Source organism: Phocoena sinus, chromosome 18, assembly GCF_008692025.1.
Source record: "Phocoena sinus isolate mPhoSin1 chromosome 18, mPhoSin1.pri, whole genome shotgun sequence".
NCBI lineage: Eukaryota > Metazoa > Chordata > Mammalia > Artiodactyla > Phocoenidae > Phocoena > Phocoena sinus.
The window spans coordinates 17,852,093-17,869,933 of NC_045780.1; the positions used below are offsets into that span (position 1 = coordinate 17,852,093).

The 17,841-nt window shown below is 37.2% G+C and overlaps 1 protein-coding gene across 2 annotated transcripts; it reads left to right on the forward strand.

Annotated features, from left to right (window-relative positions):
* The first annotated feature begins 275 nt into the window (after window positions 1-275).
* SPRYD7 (SPRY domain containing 7) lies at window positions 276-16,730 on the forward strand. 2 transcript variants are annotated; one of them, XM_032611298.1, is made up of 6 exons: window positions 397-591; window positions 2,101-2,313; window positions 5,391-5,507; window positions 7,704-7,870; window positions 12,411-12,513; window positions 15,806-16,692. In XM_032611298.1, the coding sequence occupies exons 2-6, from the start codon at window positions 2,298-2,300 to the stop codon at window positions 15,901-15,903; spliced, it is 501 nt and encodes a 166-aa protein (XP_032467189.1). In that variant the 5' UTR covers window positions 397-591; window positions 2,101-2,297; the 3' UTR covers window positions 15,904-16,692. The 2 variants fall into 2 exon arrangements, with proteins under 2 accessions (XP_032467188.1, XP_032467189.1); XM_032611297.1 differs by lacking the exon at window positions 2,101-2,313 and having other exon boundaries at window positions 276-591; window positions 15,806-16,730.
* The last annotated feature ends 1,111 nt before the right edge of the window (window positions 16,731-17,841 follow it).

A 17,841-nucleotide genomic window follows, 5' to 3' on the forward strand; every position in this document is an offset into this window, starting at 1 on the left:
CCACTCCCCCAGCCAGATTTGCCTCTGTCAACTCATCCCTAAAGATAACGTCGAAGTGGGGGACACAGTTTTAAGAATACAGCACCCGAAGACCCCTGAGCTTCTGTAGAGACCAGACAAGCTCGCGCGGCCGTCAATATCAGCACACAGACTGGGCGGCCCGTAAGGAAAAGTCTCCCGCGCGCAGGCGCACGCCGTCCCCCGCCCGTCCGGCACCCGCTCCGCCTCGCCTCGCCACTAGCCCCGCCCCCCGGCTCGGCCCCGCCCCTCCAGCCGGTCCTCCGTATCTTCCGCCCTAGCTGGCTTCGCCTCAGCCTGCGCTGCGCCCTCCCGGCCTGCGGCGTCGCGGTACCGGCCTCCGTGCTCCACCCAGACGCCCTCCGGCGCTCGGGAGGGGGCGGGAGGCGGAGCAGGGGGGTGGGGGCGGGTGTCGCCGCGGTCTAGGCGCGGTAGGCGGTGGCGGCGGCGTCGGAGGTCCCTGAGCTATGGCCGCCTCGGTGTTCTGCTGTCTGCGGTGCTGCCGAGATGGCGGGACGGGCCACATCCCTCTGAAGGAGATGCCGGCCGTGCAGCTGGACACGCAGCACATGGGTAAGGGCTCTCCCTTCCCCAGACCCAACGGCCCACCCCGAGTCGGGCGCGGCTGGTCGGGGTCAGCCTGGAGTTACGAGGACCGCACGCTGCCGGGCCCCGCCGGGCTCCGCGCCCTGTCCCTCACCCTGTGACGCTGCCCTGGACCCGGTTTGGCCTCGCGGGTCTCCTCCAGACTCCGGCCGACCCCACCTCGGCCCGGCTCTGCGTTCAGAGCTGCGCAGCCCTGTGAGCTCCTGTCTTGGGAAGATGGGTGTGTGGACCTACCCGTTTCCACCGCAGTGTCCTCCCGGCTGCCGCCTCCTGGGACTCGTGTAAGACGTCACCTTCGAGGGGAGTGGGGAGGACTCTGTTCTCCTCCTACAGTGCTCCACTGCCTAGCTCCAGTCCAGTCCCACACATTTTCGGAAAGCTTCAGCTGTCCTCGGCTCCTTCCTCTGCCCTGACAGCTTTCTCTTAGCCCATCATTTATCGGTTGTTTTATTGGAAATGATTTTCCTCTCATCTCCTAAAGTCAAAACAAGGCAAGTTGCAGAAGCCTGAAGCCACCGCTCAGGTCAGAACCTGTCATTTCAACGAAAACCTCCCACTGTCCGACCCCCGTTAGTCACGCTTAGAGGTGTAATTTCTTCTGATCGGCCTCTTCCCAGCAGGTCAGGCTATTGCAGAAATAAAACGGCGCTTTGCTTCTTTGCATCTATGTTTTTTCCTTCCACTATCAAATGAGCTTACAGCTCCTCTCCTAATGTTCTTCTCCTCCCCTCTGTAGCCTCTTTTACCACCTTATTATTTCTGTTCTTAGACTTGTCCCATGTAGTTCCATGCTTCTGGAATATGGTTCTAGAAGGAGAGATTTCCCACTATAATTACTTCAGAGTACTGGTTTTTTTGCGGATTATTCTCTTCAAAGTATACATCTGCACTTTCAGTTTTCCCCACATCTCTCTTTGGCTAAAGGACAGTGCATTGAAATAACAAAGGGAATTCTTAATATTTATAGCAAAACCCTCTCCCGCCCAGATTCTTCATAACTCTGGAAATACTCTGCTCATTTTATGTCTGTAGCATGTACTAAATCACAGATGTGATCATTGTTTACCACTTTGTATGTGGGTATTTTAATTCTTAGATATCCCAAGTATAATATAGACCCCTGATACATAAATATATATGTATGTATATCTGTTTCTTATTCATCATCATTTATAGACAGATGTTCAAATTCTATAATTTCCCTCAGAAAATGTTTCCATTTCATTTATTCGTTCACCCAACTGATACTTATTGGCTGACGTTATACGGTAGGCATTGTTTTAGATGCTAGGAACACAGTAAAGGAAAACCACGCGTAGATCCTGGAGCAGATGGTCAGCTTTAGCTCTTTCTATCTCTACTGCCAAACTCCTGAATTACTACAATCTGCTCTTTAAAGTATTCCTTTTCTCTAGTCTCTTCTTCCACGAAGAACCGGTCACTTGTACTCATTCCACTATGTTCTCCTTTTTCCAGAGCTGCCCAGCATCTTTCAGTAGAGTAATGTCATCCCCCATTACCATCTGCGTGGAAACTTTTCTTAACCTGTCTTCCAGTAAATTCAAATTCTTCAATCACAGAAGAAGCATGATTTTAGAAAGCAAATAATATAAGAGGAGAGGCTCATCAAGTTAGGAACAGGTTTCAAGCATCAGTTGATCTTAAGTTGAAATATGAGAAGCACACTGAGTGAGTATGCATGTATTTGGGTATGTGAAAGGCTGTATTAGGTCACCTAAAGAATGTGATTGCCGTTTTTTTGTTAAGAAAATAGTCTGTACATGTCATATGCAAATGAATGTTGTCTCTTTCAAAGTTGTCACTTATTTTGGTGATGCTGCATCACTTAAAAACGATTTGGAATTCCTCTTGGGATTTTCTGTGGAGTAGTTTTTATAAATATCTTCATTTTTGCCACAACCTCCATATTTAATTGTGAATTGACTTTTTAGAAATGAATGTCTTCCAAGGTAGCTACTTTGAAAGGGATGCCATTCATTTGGAAATGTCTAATGTTTTTTAAAAAATACACTTTGGCTATGTTTATATGTGTTCTGGCTAAACTCAAATTTGCCTTGGCTTTCTAAGCAATCTTGATAATTAATGAAACTGTACAAATCACATAGATCCAAATGTAGGATATCTTTGTACTTAAAAAAGAGAAATGGAATAAGCTTAAGATAATTCCCCAGTGATTCACAAACACTCTAAAACGTTCTGTGAATATATCCATCTTTCTGTATAAAACATCTCAGTACCTAGCAGAATACCTTGGAGATAAGAAATGAGATTGAAGTAAGAGAATAATAGCATATTCAGAGTTGGTTCTGTGGTTCCAACTCAGAGATATGTATGAGAACCAAAAAGTATTGCTGGGTATGAAAAAAAAAAAACCATTTATTTGCATAGTTCTTTGAAATGTTTTTCACTTAGGATGCTTTCAGTTACAAGCTGTAAAACCTGCAACTCAAAACAGTTGAAACAATGAAGGAAATTTATTGGTTCATGTAAATTGAAAAAGTACAAAAGCAGCACTATCTTCAGGAAGACTCAGTGCTGCTAAGGACTGAGCTTCTTTTCATCTCTTTCCTCTGTCTTCTGCTGCTTATTCCTGAAGGCTGGCATCCATGATAACTTGCAGCCTCTCCCTGGGCTGTAGGCTTCCTCATTCAGATCCAGCAAGAATGAGAGAATCTTTATCCCTTCATTCTCTCTGCAAAAGTCCTGAGACTATCTCTGATGGTAGTGGCTTAGGTCATATAACCGTTTTTCACTCAGTCAGTGTGGCCAGGAAATGTGGAATGCACTGATTAACTTAACCTAGGTCAAAGCTGTACCCCTGAAACCAGAGATTGAGTCAGCTTCCTTGGAACTGTTTTGATCTCCAGAGCAAAGTCTGTTGGGAAAGGGAAAACAGATACTACATGTCCACTTCACAGTACTTAGAGCATATTCATTCAATTCTGTATCAGTTATTTGTCGAGCGTCTGCTGGATGCCAAGCACTCCATGGTCTTTGCCATCAAGGAGGAGCTGGGCCCTGGATGTTCTCCAGTTGAAACTGCTGAGGTATATGGGGCAGCCAGATGTAAATTATGTATAAAGACACTTTCCCAGAATTTGCGGTTTAACATTTGTAATTAGAAAAAAAAAAAGGATGCTAATAAGTTTTTAATAATCATATAATAGGATCTTAGTTTTACCTTAAATAAGAGTGTCTTTCTTAAATCAACCAGTTTAGAATTGTGATAAAATCTGAAAATTTGGTATTTCTCTTATGTATTTGTCCCAAATAATTTTTTAAGTATGAATTCAACAGTGAGTTAATGAGAGACCTGCCTCTCTGTTAATACCTTTTGTTACTATGTTCTAGTTTTATTTAACCCCCTCTGGAGGAGTTCCCTACAGTTCTCACAGCCAGATCTGCTTGGCTTGTACACTTACTACCAGAAAAATCATACTGGTTACGGATCTTGGGAATCACATGCCTCGATGTTACGGGATATTTCTTACGTATTAGAATTTTGTTAACTTTCTTCATGTTCTCTGATAAGCTTTCCTAAATCAATATTTGGAAAAGAATTGGTATTGGAGTCACATTATCAAGAGATTTTTCTCACTCTCATCTATCAAATGTTACTTGAACTAAAATTTTCCATGAAAATACAATGCATTTAATGATGTTAAAATCTTGTTTACATATTTGCAATATGATTGACAACAGCTATCTTACAAACATTTTTAAAATCCTAAAATTAGCATTTTTCCATGACAGCAATTTCTTTTTTTTTTTTTTAAATTTATTTTTGGCTGCGTTGGGTCTTCATTGCTGGGCCCGGGCTTTCTTTAGTTGTGGCGAACGGGGGCTACTCTTCGTTGTGGTGCGCGGGCTTCTCATTGCAGTGGCTTCTCTTGTTGTGGAGCACGGGCTCTAGGCACGCAGGCTCAGTAGCTGTGGCTCGCGGATTCTAGAGCGCAGGCTCAGTAGTTGTGGCTCATGGGCTTAGCCGCTCCTCAGCATGTGGGATCTTCCCGGACCAGGGCTCGAACCCGTGTCCCCTGCATTGCCAGGCAGGTTCTCAACCACTGCGCCACCAGAGAAGCCCCGTGTCAGCTATTTCAAGAACACAGATGTATGTTCCTTTCCGTGTTCCATTCATCTTCAATTCTTACTTGACCAAAGCACTAGCATAGGACCTTGTACCTAGTAGACATTCAGTCAGTTTTTAGCAGATTGATTTGTTTAGATTGAACTGAAAATGGTACTAATTTGCCAGTTTCTTTTAAGTGTTTATGTTTTTATTTAAATCAAGATATTTATGAAATCATCAAATTGATTCATTGGCTAAAGTTTAAGAAAGTCTGCTTCTGGGAGTTCCCTGGTGGCCTAGTGGTTAGGATTCTGGGCTTTCACTGCCGTGGTCTGGGGTTTGGGGAACTGAGATCCCGCAAGCCACGTGGCGCAGCCAAAAAAAAAAAGTCTACTTCTACCTTAAAAGTGTTTCAAATATTCAGTATAATTCAGAATTACTATTTATTTGAAACTGCCTAATTAAACAAGATTTCTAGCCACAAATTAATATTAATGTTCTCCCAGGAAAAAAGTAAATTAAATATTTTAAATAATTTATCAGTATTTTTATATTTCAAAGTATATATAGTCTCCCTGTTTTTTGGAGACCAAGAGTTAAAAGTGAAACAAATTAACCTTGATTGTTGGTTAAGAGAATATAAAACTTTACACAGTGTCTATATTCTTTTGTTTAGGAACGGATGTTGTCATTGTAAAAAATGGAAGAAGAATATGTGGAACAGGAGGTTGTTTAGCCAGTGCACCTTTACATCAAAACAAAAGCTACTTTGAATTCAAAATCCAGTCCACAGGTTGGTATAATGGTACTTGACTATTAAAAGTCCTAATTATTCTAAATATGAGGAGTAATTTTCAATATATGAAAAAGATTAATGAGGTAATTAAAAAAACACCAAATGCTTACTTAGAAGACCATTTTCTTCCACATCTTATTGTGTGATCCTGGTTTAATTAGTCAATTTTGTTATATTAGGTTCAGTTTTCTCATCTATAAAATGGATTACAGGAGCTGCCCTTCCTGCCTCACATGAGCTATATATATGAAAGTGTTTAAAAGACACGACATACTGGTTCAGTTTAAGGCACAAGCATTATTATTAATATGGTTAATTATTAGTGGCAGCTAGATGAACCATTTCATTTGGTCAAGCATATAAGGTGTAGACTCTTGCTGTTTTATCTTAGGATAAAGTTAAACTTATGATCCTGAGGTTTTCTCTTAACTCTTGTTAAGATTCCCTGATTCAGTGTCTTCTGAAGCAATTGGCAGATTTAGAATTCTGATAGTAGTCTAAAGTCTCTTTAAAAATTTATGAATCTGTACACCTGAAACTAACACAATATTGTAAATCAACTATACTTCAATTAAAAATTAAAAAAAGTTTTTTTTAAATTCTGAAGTTTCTTGAGTTGTATAGCAATTCTACATGAGTATTATGATAGTTATTAATCAGTTAACTTGTGGCAGTGTTGAATATGGGGAAATTTTTTTAAGGCTTTATTATAAAGAAATGTCTAGTGAAACATGGCCTGAGTAATATACGTACAGAATTGGAAATCTAGAGTGGAGTAAATTAATTCTGCTCTTACTCTTACTTGAATGACATAAAATATTCCTCTGGGGCTTGTTTTTTAAATTCATTTTAAATACTGATTTTTCTTAAGTGTGTGAAATAAATTTGAATCTGTCCTCCATTCCATTCTTTTGTAAGTTAACTCACTGGCTGCATAATGTCTCTGGTTACTGTAATCTTCTCAAGTATAACATACCTTTTCTCAAGAGAAGCAGATAGTTCCTTGAGCCTGAAATGTAATACAAATTTTTATGTGGATTTTCTATAAAGGGTGCTATCCTCAATAATATCTCTAGAATAAGTGCATTATTGGAGTTTGTAGCATTGTTCCCTCAATGAAAGCTTCAGGCAGTTGTGCCCAAGTGTATCACAGTGTGCACAGTTCTTTAGGAGTAAGGGGACTCTGTAACCCTGTCTAGAACTGTTGTCCCATGAAATTAGTATTATCACCTGCTGTCACTCTTGTCCCACCTTGGAGGATAAATTATATAATCAAATTATTTAGGAGGCCAAGACAGTGAAGTCCAGACATGCAGCTTTCTGATGGTCTCACTCAATCCAGGAAAACTGATTGATTGACAACATGGTCTTCAAACATTCTTTGATCTATAGAATTTCTCCTAACTGATTTTGATATAAACTGAGAAGGAAACCCTTTGAGATGTAACCGGGAGTTGTAGGTATTCTGTTAGATTAAGAAGAGAGCTACTTGCTTTAAAAGTCAATTTAGACCAAAAGGTTTTAAACTCATGAACTTAAGGTATTGGATAAGAAAATGATTTTACACTTTATCATTATTTTTCTCCTCTCCATGATACTTACCAGGTCATATATTATTTGTCACATATTATAGATGCAAAAAGTAAAGACAGTAAATTCCTGCTTCTCGGAGGTGGTGCTTGAAATAGAACCCCACGCCATTTAAATTCATTGTGTAGCTTTTTAATAATATTTTTAGAGAATAATAATAATAATAATGACAATAGCTAGTATCTTTTAAAAATACTTCCTCTGTGCTTTACTTACCCATTTTTTTTAATACTTACACTGTTGCAAGTGCTTCACTTGGATGATCTTGCTGTATCTTCTGATAACTTTAAGAGGATAGTACTGTTAGAATCCATAGTTCACAGGTGAGGAAGCAGGGGGAGGTTAAGTAACTTGCCCAAGATGACATAGCAAAGTCAGAATTTAAACCTAGGTAGTACAACTCCAGGGCCCACTCGCTTATCTCCCAGGCTGTACTGCATCTGCAAGAGAACATGGTGTAGTTTGCAAACTACTTTTAAAAGAATTTTTTTAAAGATTAACAAAAAAATAGTTTAGTGATAATACGCCACTTTCTTTAAAAACAACTCCTTTCATATTTGTATACTGCAGATTTGGGGAGCATTTAAATTATTATATTTTTAGGAATCTGGGGTATTGGTGTTGCAACTCAGAAAGTTAACTTGAATCAGATCCCTCTTGGCCGAGATGTGCATAGTCTGGTGATGAGAAATGATGGAGCCCTATATCACAACAACGAAGAGAAAAATAGGCTGCCAGCAAACAGCCTTCCACAGGAGGGAGACGTGGTGGTGAGTTTTCTTGTGGAGTTGTTTTCCACCGTAAATTATTAAACTTGAACTGCTTTTAGTATTTCTACTTTTGCCTCTGAGTTTGTGGTTTGAATTCCAAAGCACCAGAATTGGATCTAATGAGGTAGTACATTTTCCAAAGAGAGCACTTGATGTAGATGCTGCTGCCTTACCTAACTGCCTTCTCCTTTCTAGAGCTGCCACTGGCCAGGAAAATACGCATGAACCCTTATTTCCATTTAAGGGAGAGTTGATGACAGGTTGGCTGCTGATCATTTCCTGCTTCTCTCACATAAAAGAAATCTTGGCCCACAATTTTAAAAGTTTGCTAACCCTTATATTGGAAAATATTAGGTATTTTTGCAGCTGGAGATCTCTTAGAGAAAAATTTGACATTTATTGCTTAATTTGTTATGAACTTTTGTTAAAGAAGTACAGCATTTTATCAGGAGCATTGGTCCTCGTTAAACATAACCTTACTAAACTTCCTTCACTTTCAGAACTCTTCAAAAAACTGACTCAATATTCTAAGGCTTGATTGTAGAAAACTTTTTTTGGAAAGCAGGGAATAGAAGGAGTTACATATTATTGACTTCTCTGTTTTTATTCCCAACTAGATATATTTAAGTCTGTACCAAAGCCACCCTATTGAAAATGTAATCCAGAGATCCCTTTCTGCCTTTTTCCAGATACTTCCTCTCAAACAGTGTTGTCCAAGAACCTTATACACTGAGTTCAGGCCATTAGCTATTGACTGAGAACAGAGTTCTTGGGTCTCCTTACGCAGAGCCTTCGGTTCCTGGCTCTCATACCAAGTTGAAAAGAATCTGTAAATAATTAGAGAGAGTTTCTAATAATAAGATAAAACAGACAAGGTAAATCCAGGTTATTGAATTAAAGAAGTATACAATATTTTGAAGAGAGTGAAGGAAGATGTGGAAATGATTTTTAATTATGGTCTGATCTTTTATGCAATTTAAAAAATGTGGGGCTTCCCTGGTGGCGCAGTGGTTGAGAGTCCGCCTGCCGATGCAGGGGACACGGGTTCGTACCCCGGTCAGGGAAGTTCCCACATGCCACAGAGCGGCTGGGCCCGTGAGCCATGGCTGCTGAGCCTGCGTGTCTGGAGCCTGTGCTCCGCATCGGGAGAGGCCACAACAGTGAGAGGCCCGTGTACTGAAAAAAAAAAAAAAAAAAAATAGTGAAGAAGAGTCTTCAAATAGGTAAATTATTGAAAGTATGTTTTTCCTAAATTAACTAAAGGAAACTAAAGGCATAAACCATTTTTAAAATCTGCTTTTCCTTTTGAATAGTTGGTTCTGTGTTTGTAGGTCATTGCCAGTTACCCATAATGTAGAACACCCTTATTCAAATGGTTATTTCGTGGAAGAGAATCTTGAAGTCAGGTTGGTGCCGTCAACCTGTTTATACTAAAAAATGAAATTCAAACATAAGATAGGTTAATCAGTAACAAATGTTTTTCTTTGTTGATGTACTGAACTTCTACTGTATGTTATTCTTGCCTTCCTGTCTCATTCCCTGAGGTGACTGATACCTCAAATTGACAGATTTAAGAATGTCATTTTTAGTCTGTCAGCATTATTAAATTAGACTTTGAGGGACTTCCGTGATGGCGCAGTGGTTGAGAATCTGCCTGGCAATGCAGGGGACACGGGTTCGATCCCTGGTCCAGGAAGATCCGGCATGCTGCAGAGCAACTGAGCCCGTGCACCACAACTACTGAGCCTGCTCTCCAGAGCCCGCGAGCCACAACTGCTGAGCTCACGTGCTGCAGCTACTGAAGCCTGTGCGCCTAGAGCCCGTGCTCCACAACAAGAGAAGCCACTGCAGTGAGAAGCCCACACACACTGCAACGAAGAGTAGCCCCCGCTCGCCACAACTAGAGAAAGCCCACACAGAACAATGAAGACCCAATGCAACCAAAAATTAAAATAAATAAATAAATTAGAGTTTGAGTTTTTATGCCCATTCTGATAAAAGGAGGACTCAAAAAGATGAAATATAAGCAGAATCCTGAAAAGTAAAACATTATCCTACTCTATTAACTTTATCTTCCTAGTTTAAACATTTGAGAACAAATTTCACTAAATTACTGACAATAGCATAGGAAAAGAGGAATGAATTATAAGACAGGAAAAACATTCTAATGTGTAGAATTTCAGTCATATACCATTCTCTCAGGAGAATCAAGAAAAACAAGCTTTCAACATCTAACCAAATGACTGTATTTATACAGTAATCATATAGTACCAACAGGGCCTACTACAGCACCAGGGAGGCATTCCTGAAACAGCTTATGCTTATTTTTTCCTTTTATATATAGTTTAAAAAAGTGCAGATTACATTTTAAAATTGCTGTTTTCAGTTTAATTTCAGAGAAGTTTCATAAACATTCTGTGTAACAATAATAATAATAGCAAACACTTATCTAGCATCTGTTATGGGCCAGAATGGCTTTAAGTGCCTGGCAGGGATTAAATTGTTTAATCCTCTTAATGACCCTGTGAAATAGGTGGTACTATTATTACCATTTTACAGATTAGAAGTTAAGTAATAACTTCTTACTTGGAGTGATCTCAGGCAGTCTAATTTCAGAGTCGCTTCACCCAACCTGCAAATAATTATTGATAAATCCTTAGAACACATCACATTTCTCGGTATCATTATGAGAGAATCAAACCTAGTTTCTAGAGCATATAAAAGGACAGATTAAGGGAATTCCCCGGCGGTCCAGTGGTTAGGACTCAGCACTTCCACTGCAGGGGCCATGGGTTCGATCCCTGGTCGGGGAACTAAAATCCCTCATGCACGTGGCACAGCCAAAAAAAAAAAAAAAGGACAGATTAAGTTAGAAAATACTTGAACTTAAACTCTGCTGCTGGAGGGCAAGGGTTCTCACCTCCTTCCTTGCTTCTCTCTCGGGTGCTGGGTATTGGTGCTGGAGGGCGGGGTTGAAAATTTGCTTGCTTGCAGTAGGTGATGCTGCCAGCAGGTGGGGAAGGGTGCCCAGACTACAGCCTGCTGATCTGAACTGCTAGATTCCCAGTAATCCTGTAAAGGGAGTAACACACTGCTTTTTATGGAATCATGTTATTTATTTATTTTTGTAATCATGTTTTCTAAATGAAAACAGACGACTTCATTAAAAAAGCTAATCCTAGCCATCACTTAGCTTTATTATTTAAGTATGTAAACTGAAGTGAAACAAAAGCAGCATTTATCTTTCTGTGTTTAGTCTAACCCTGGCCTTGCTAAGATTTGAGAATCTTTTACAGCACTTAACACATTGACTCATCTGGGCCTTTGCTATCTTAACTGGAAAGTGAGGGAGTTAAGACTAGATCATCTGTAAGATGTTTTTCTACCTTTAAAAGCTTGTAGGTTCATATAATTTATCCACAGTCAGAAATCCTTGAAGTGGTTGCTTCTTGGTCTGTGATGGTTTCTATTAAAAGGTCTCCACTGTCTATTCTTAATTCTTCAAAGTAAAGCTCTCTTTTTGTCATCAATTAGTAAATATTGTACAAAGTCTTAAAGAGAGTTTTAAAAGTATAAAAGTTCTTAAAAGTTTTGAAGTTTTGAATTGCGTGACAATTAAGAATAAGTTTTCCGAAGCCATACTGCATGAGGTTAAATCCCAGCTCTGCCACTTCCTAACTGTGCAAACTCAGGTAAATTTGACCTCTCTGTGCTTTAGCTACCTCATCTGTAAAATGGGGATAATAAAAATACCTATCTTACGAGGATTAAATGAGTAAATATGAAGTGCCTAGAATAGTGTTTGGTACATAATACAGATTATTTGTTTTCCAGCATTTTAATAATAATAATTGTTATTAATTGTGATTTGTGTACCATTAATAAGGTACAAAGTAATATATTTTTATTCTATTGTCTTTTTAAAGTCTTTTGAGCTGTTGTTTTTCTATTTTTCAACTTGATACTAATTACCAATTATATGCAGTTGTAAATACCCACTTTACCTTGGTAATACACTTGACATATTTGAAGCCAAGGTAAAGAGATACAGAAATATATTATTTCTTTTTGGAAATAAGTTGTATAAAGACAATTCATCACAATTGAAAGCAGTGACAGATAATAATCCCTAATGGTGAAAACTTCACTGTTTTCCCCCCTTGAGATCAAATTCTGTATATAAAGAGCAGTGTTTTCTATATGAGTTTAAAAGGTCTCTTCGTTTACAGTATATAGTACTTATATCATCTTAATATTCAAAATATAAAATCCAGATTATCTGAATATAATACTAAGATTTAGTTTTACCTTTAATGTGGACTCTTGGGATTTTACCTTTTTCCCCCCACATAATCACCACTAATTTTTTTTAGCTCAGTTCAAGTGAATTCTACCTAATTGTAAACCTTAATACAAGCTGTTGTGACCTTTTGCTTAGTTTTTTGTGTTTCCATGCTCCCCAATCAGTGCTTTCTGGCTGTTCAGGTTTTTATGGAACATGTATATTTTTACCCTTTTTAATATTTACTTTGCTTCCTAGGGTATTACATATGACCATGTAGAATTAAATGTATATTTGAATGGAAAAAACATGCATTGTCCAGCATCAGGTATACGAGGGACAGTGTATCCAGTTGTTTATGGTAAGCTAAAATATTGCTAAACATTATTAGATATATGTTAACTTTTGCTTAGCATTTTCATTAACTTTATAACTGTCATTCGGAAGGCTGGACAAGTTAATAAGGACCTCTGTAGTGTACTCAGTAGGTTATCACAATCCCACTTGACAGGACGAAGGAAAGTTTTTATTCCCCATATATTTAAAAAGTAAACTTGCTAAATACAATGATTATACTTAAATATGCAATAACCATATTCCCTTTTATATCATATAGTCTTATATTCTAGAAAGTTCCAAAAAGCTTTATGGAATTTACAAAAAGATATTTCTGCCATTTGTTAGAGAGGGTTAGATGGCCAGGAAATGTAATTGTAAAGAATATTTGGGAAATAGGGATGGGAATTTCATGTAGATTGAGCATTGGTTACCTTTATAAAATTACCTAAATGTTAAAACTCTTCTGAGAGAAATATTGACTTAGAATGGTTTCATATTGATTGTTTTGCTTTTGATAGCCATGTATGTGTAAGTACTATAGTTTCTGTACAAGTGTATCCCTCCAAGAATTGGGTTACTTAGAGATGACTCTGTACCAGTTAGTTACTTTAATTTTATTACAGAAAATTTCAAACATGTATAGAAGAGAATAGAATAATGAACTTTCATGTACCCATCACTCAACTTCAAACAATTATCAACTAGTAGCCAGTCACGTTTCATCCCCTCCCTGCAGTCCTCCTGTTCTTCATCTCCCCCTCCTTGCAGTATTTTGAGGCAAATGCCAGACATTATACCATTTTATTCTTAACTATTTTATTTGTATCTCTAAAAAATAAGGTGTCTCTCTTTATAAAAAATATACATAAGCACTGTGCCTTTATCACTCTATTTTTCATTTTTTATGTTATCAACTTTAAATCAACAGGTATATGATTTTTCTGCCTGTGGTTTTAGTTGCTCTAAAAACATTTTCTCATTTAATTACTTTAATCAATTAATCTAAGGATTTGAGCCATAATAAAAACTAATTGTTAACTTTTTTGTAGTAACTTACTGGAAAAGTAGCAGTGTTTGTTCGGAATGGCAGAAAAATATACAGTAACAAAAATATTTAATAATTTGATAATAACAGTCATAGTTTATGCTTTATTTTAAGGTTTTCATTTATCTTCTTTTTTCCTAAATTATTACTTTTCAGTGATTTTTGCCTTCTATATCTTCGCATGTCTTTGCATGTAAAGGTGTATTTTTAAGCTTGATATAGGTTAGTGTATTTGCAATATTGGGTAAGCCTAAAAGAAATGTATTTACTTAAATACATGGGAATGTAGCTTAATATTCAAAATAGTTTAGTCTGAGAAATGAAATAAATATCAGTAGAATGACTGAGTTATAAATGAATATAGCAAATGAGATTTTTATTCTAAACTGTTTCTTTGATTTGGCATTATTTTTAATGTAATAAAGTTAAAGGTAATAAATTATATATAGTAATGTATTTTATAAATTGAAATTGATAAATCAGTCCAATTAAATCAAATATTTTAGCCAGATACTATCAAAGATAAAACTAAAATTCAAATTCCCTTACCCTTTGTCTTCTATCCCATCCCTAATCCTAGATCCATCCAGTCATTCATTTTGTCAGTTCTTGCATTCAACCTATGGAGAGACAACACTGCATAACACTAAAGAAAAGTGTTGTTACATCTCTGCACATTCCAGACTTTCATTGTAGTTCTTGAATTCCCTATTCATTCTCCATAGATTGACCTTCCCTTCCAGTTTATAGAGAAACAGACCATCAGTGGTAAACTCCAGCTTTCCTCCCCATCCTCCTGAAGCTTTTCTGGATCTACTCCAGTCTTGCCTTCTTCCCATCCCATCTTAGAGGAAGTGGTGCCCTTCATGTTCAGAAAACTCAGTCTCTGGTCTAGATTTCAAACTCCCCGACTCTGGGACTTTACTGTCATTATTTCGTCTCTGTCTCATGTCATCAACCTCTCTCTTCAATGTCTGTTGAACATTCTGAATCATTCTCATTCCAAAATACCCTCCCTTAAACTCGTACCCTCACCAGTCCTCTGTTTACCCTTCTCTATATGGCTGCATTTCTTATAGAATAGCTTCCGTCACTGTTTATACTGTATCGTTCACCTGTTCTTCAACCGGTGTGGGTGCCTTTACCACCACTTCACTGAGGCCACCCTTGTTAAAATCACTAGTGACTTCATGAATGTCAAATCCAGTACTTAACTTTTTTCTGCATTTATTATTAAGTATAAAATACTAATGTGTATTAAACATATATGTGCAGTTTAACAAGTAGCTATAAAGTGAACACCCATATCATCACTATAGTCAAGATAATGAACATATTCATCACCCCTAAGTTTCCTCCTGCCCCCTTTTAATGCTTTCTACTCACCTCTCCCCACCCACCCCATGCAGCCACTATCTGCTTTCTGTCACAACAGATTATCTTGCATTTTTAGAGTATTATATAAATAGAATCATACAATTTGTATTCTTTTTTTGTCTGGCTTCTTTTACTTAGCATAATTATTTTAAGATTTATCCATGTTGTAGCATGTATCAACAATTCATTGATTTTTATTACCAAGTAGTATTGTTCATTGTGTGGATATATCACAGTTGTGTTTTCCCTTCACCTGTTAATGGATATTTAGCTGTTTCCAGTTTTTGGCCATTACAAATACAGGTGCTGTGAACATTCAGGCACAAGGCTTTATGTGGATATATGCATTCATTTCTCTTGAGTAAACGCTGGTAAAGATATGTAGAAGCTAAATAAGGCCTGTAGTCTAATGAACAGTGTTAGTATCAGTGTTAGTTTTCTGGTTTGGATATTGTACTGTAGTTGTGTAAGATGTTACCACTAGGGGAAGCTGAGTGAAGGGTACACAGGACTTTCTGTATTATTTTTGCTACTCTTTGTGAATCTATAATTTTTTTAATAAAATATTTTTTAAGAAGTAATTTATCTTAATGTGTAAAATTGAGAAGATACGGGTAGGTAAGTAAGGAAAAACTCAAATTACCGATATTTACATCATCTAGAAATAATTATTAGTAATATTTTGATGTATTTCCTTTCAGTGTTCTTGATAGATTTTATTCTTCATTGTGGTTTTTACCCAATAGGATCATGTTTTGTAACCTGGATAGCAGATGCGTTTATTCTTCCTGCCTATTAATATTATGGCATTATGAAAACAGTTTATAATTTATGTATTCATTCAAATTAAGGTGTTTGCTTCTAATTTATTTTCTTTTTTTTCTATCTCTAGTTGATGACAGTGCAATTTTGGATTGCCAGTTCAGTGAATTTTATCATACTCCTCCACCTGGTTTTGAAAAGATATTATTTGAACAGCAGATCTTCTGAATGTATTTGTTTTTGAAACTTGTATTTCTGCACTGTTAAAAGTGTTTACCATTTAATAAAGCTTTACCTGACCTACAGATGACAATATATCCTTAAAAATATGCTCATTAATGTTGTCTAAGGAACCAACGTGTACAATATACCATCCTGAAGTTGTGATTTAAAATACTTAGGTTTTGTGATAATGAAATCAACATTTGGGGCAGTTTATTTAATTCTTATTTAAATAAATGTGACTGTGGGTTTGATTAACAGTATTAAATGGAAATACGTATATAGATATTTAAAAGGGAATCTTAACATAAAATATTTGTTTTGATAGAGATACAGAGTTGGGTGGAGGTATTTGTCATTCTGAAGTGTAGACCTCATTAACTATTTTAAGTCTGCAGTCCAATAATTTTGTGTCTCAGTGTCTTTTTTATATAGAGTATAACAAAGTGACAAGTTTATGTTATTGGCAACTTCATTTTTGGCGATTTATTTACTATAAAATGTACCACTTTTCTTAAAATTTAAATTGCTTATTTTGTTTGTATGTCATTACTTTTGATTTTCTTTGTGAAAGGAGATAAGTGTTGTAGTAGCTGTCAGAGTATTTTGTTGAAGACCATCATGCTGTGTTACTTCAAAACCTGAGTAAGTATTGGTTGATTGGTGATGTAGCGTACACAGCAGAGTAGTATCATGCTTTCAACTTAAGTGGAAATGAGATTATTCTTTTAAGGACTTTTATTTAAATGTGCATTTTTCCATAAGGAATAATAAAATATTAGTAATTAAGGACTATTCAGTAGTATATTAAATACATGTTCTTCCTGTTTTGTTAATTATACAGTAATTCACTTCACCCTTGATTATTTCAGAAGTTTGGAGATAAGTGAATTCTCTCCACGACCCTGAGCCTTTGCCTAGTTTTCAGGAAGAATCCCTGACCTTTAGATAACACCCTACTAAGCTGAACAAATCACTTTCTATATCTGGTACAGTCTCCTTTCCAGATGGGCATGCAAAGGATGCATGCGTTTCACTCCTTTACCAACGCGGAGCAGTATGTTGTACTAGAAAAACAGGGCTTTAGAATTGAAGGAGATCTGAATTGTAGTTTTGCTAGAAAAACGGCTTTAGAATTGAAGGAGATCTGAATTGTAGTTTTGCCACCTGATCCCATTATCTCTTCAGGCAAGTTCCTCAGTCTTTCTGAGCTCAGGTTCCCCATTTATAAAAGGGATAATCATACCCTTGATGAGATTCTGTAACTAGTTAAATAATATTACATACGTAAAACACCTTTGTCATCGTAGGCAATTAATGAACGTAGCTTCTTTGTTGACTCTGCTCAGTGGTTTTCATAGTGTGGGCTTCAGACCGTCAGCCTCGGTCTCACTTGAGAACTTGTTAGAAATGGACACTCAGGCCCCACCCCCGACCCACTGAATCAGAAACTGCTGGGGATAGCACCCAGGAATCTGTGTTTGAACAAGCCCTTCAGGTGATTCTGATCCATGCGAAAGATTGAGAAACCACTGCTCAGGAGAGAATTCTTTGAGAATGATTGCCTACTCTAAATTTTCTAAGGATTTAAGACTTATTTTTGCCCCATAGACAAAAGAATCCTGCACAATATTTATTTATTGTTCCATTTGATAGACACAAACGTGACAATGTTTTGAAAACATAGATATACCTGAGTAACATCTACTTACATAAATCCCAAATTTACCTCTGTAGATATATAGAATTGAACTAACTTTATATTGTTTATGCATTTTTATCTGACTTTCTGGCCTAGTAGTTTTAATTCATAAAAATATGCTTATTTTGGAAAGAGAATTAATATGACTACTGTTTGCTCTCTTTATAATGTTATCTACCTCCTATTTATTTTTTAAAAGCCAAACTTATTTTTTAATCATCATATTCTTTTCTCAAGACTAT

What these genes read in the sequence shown, in the direction of transcription:
- SPRYD7 (XM_032611297.1), top strand. Translation starts at nt 486, where the DNA reads ATGGCCGCCTCGGTGTTCTGCTGTCTGCGGTGCTGCCGAGATGGCGGG. An exon ending in GCTGGACACGCAGCACATGG is followed by an intron (nt 592 to 5,390) that starts GTAAGGGCTCTC and finishes TCTTTTGTTTAG; the next exon opens with GAACGGATGTTGTCATTGTA. An exon ending in AGTGTATCCAGTTGTTTATG is followed by an intron (nt 12,514 to 15,805) that starts GTAAGCTAAAAT and finishes TTCTATCTCTAG; the next exon opens with TTGATGACAGTGCAATTTTG.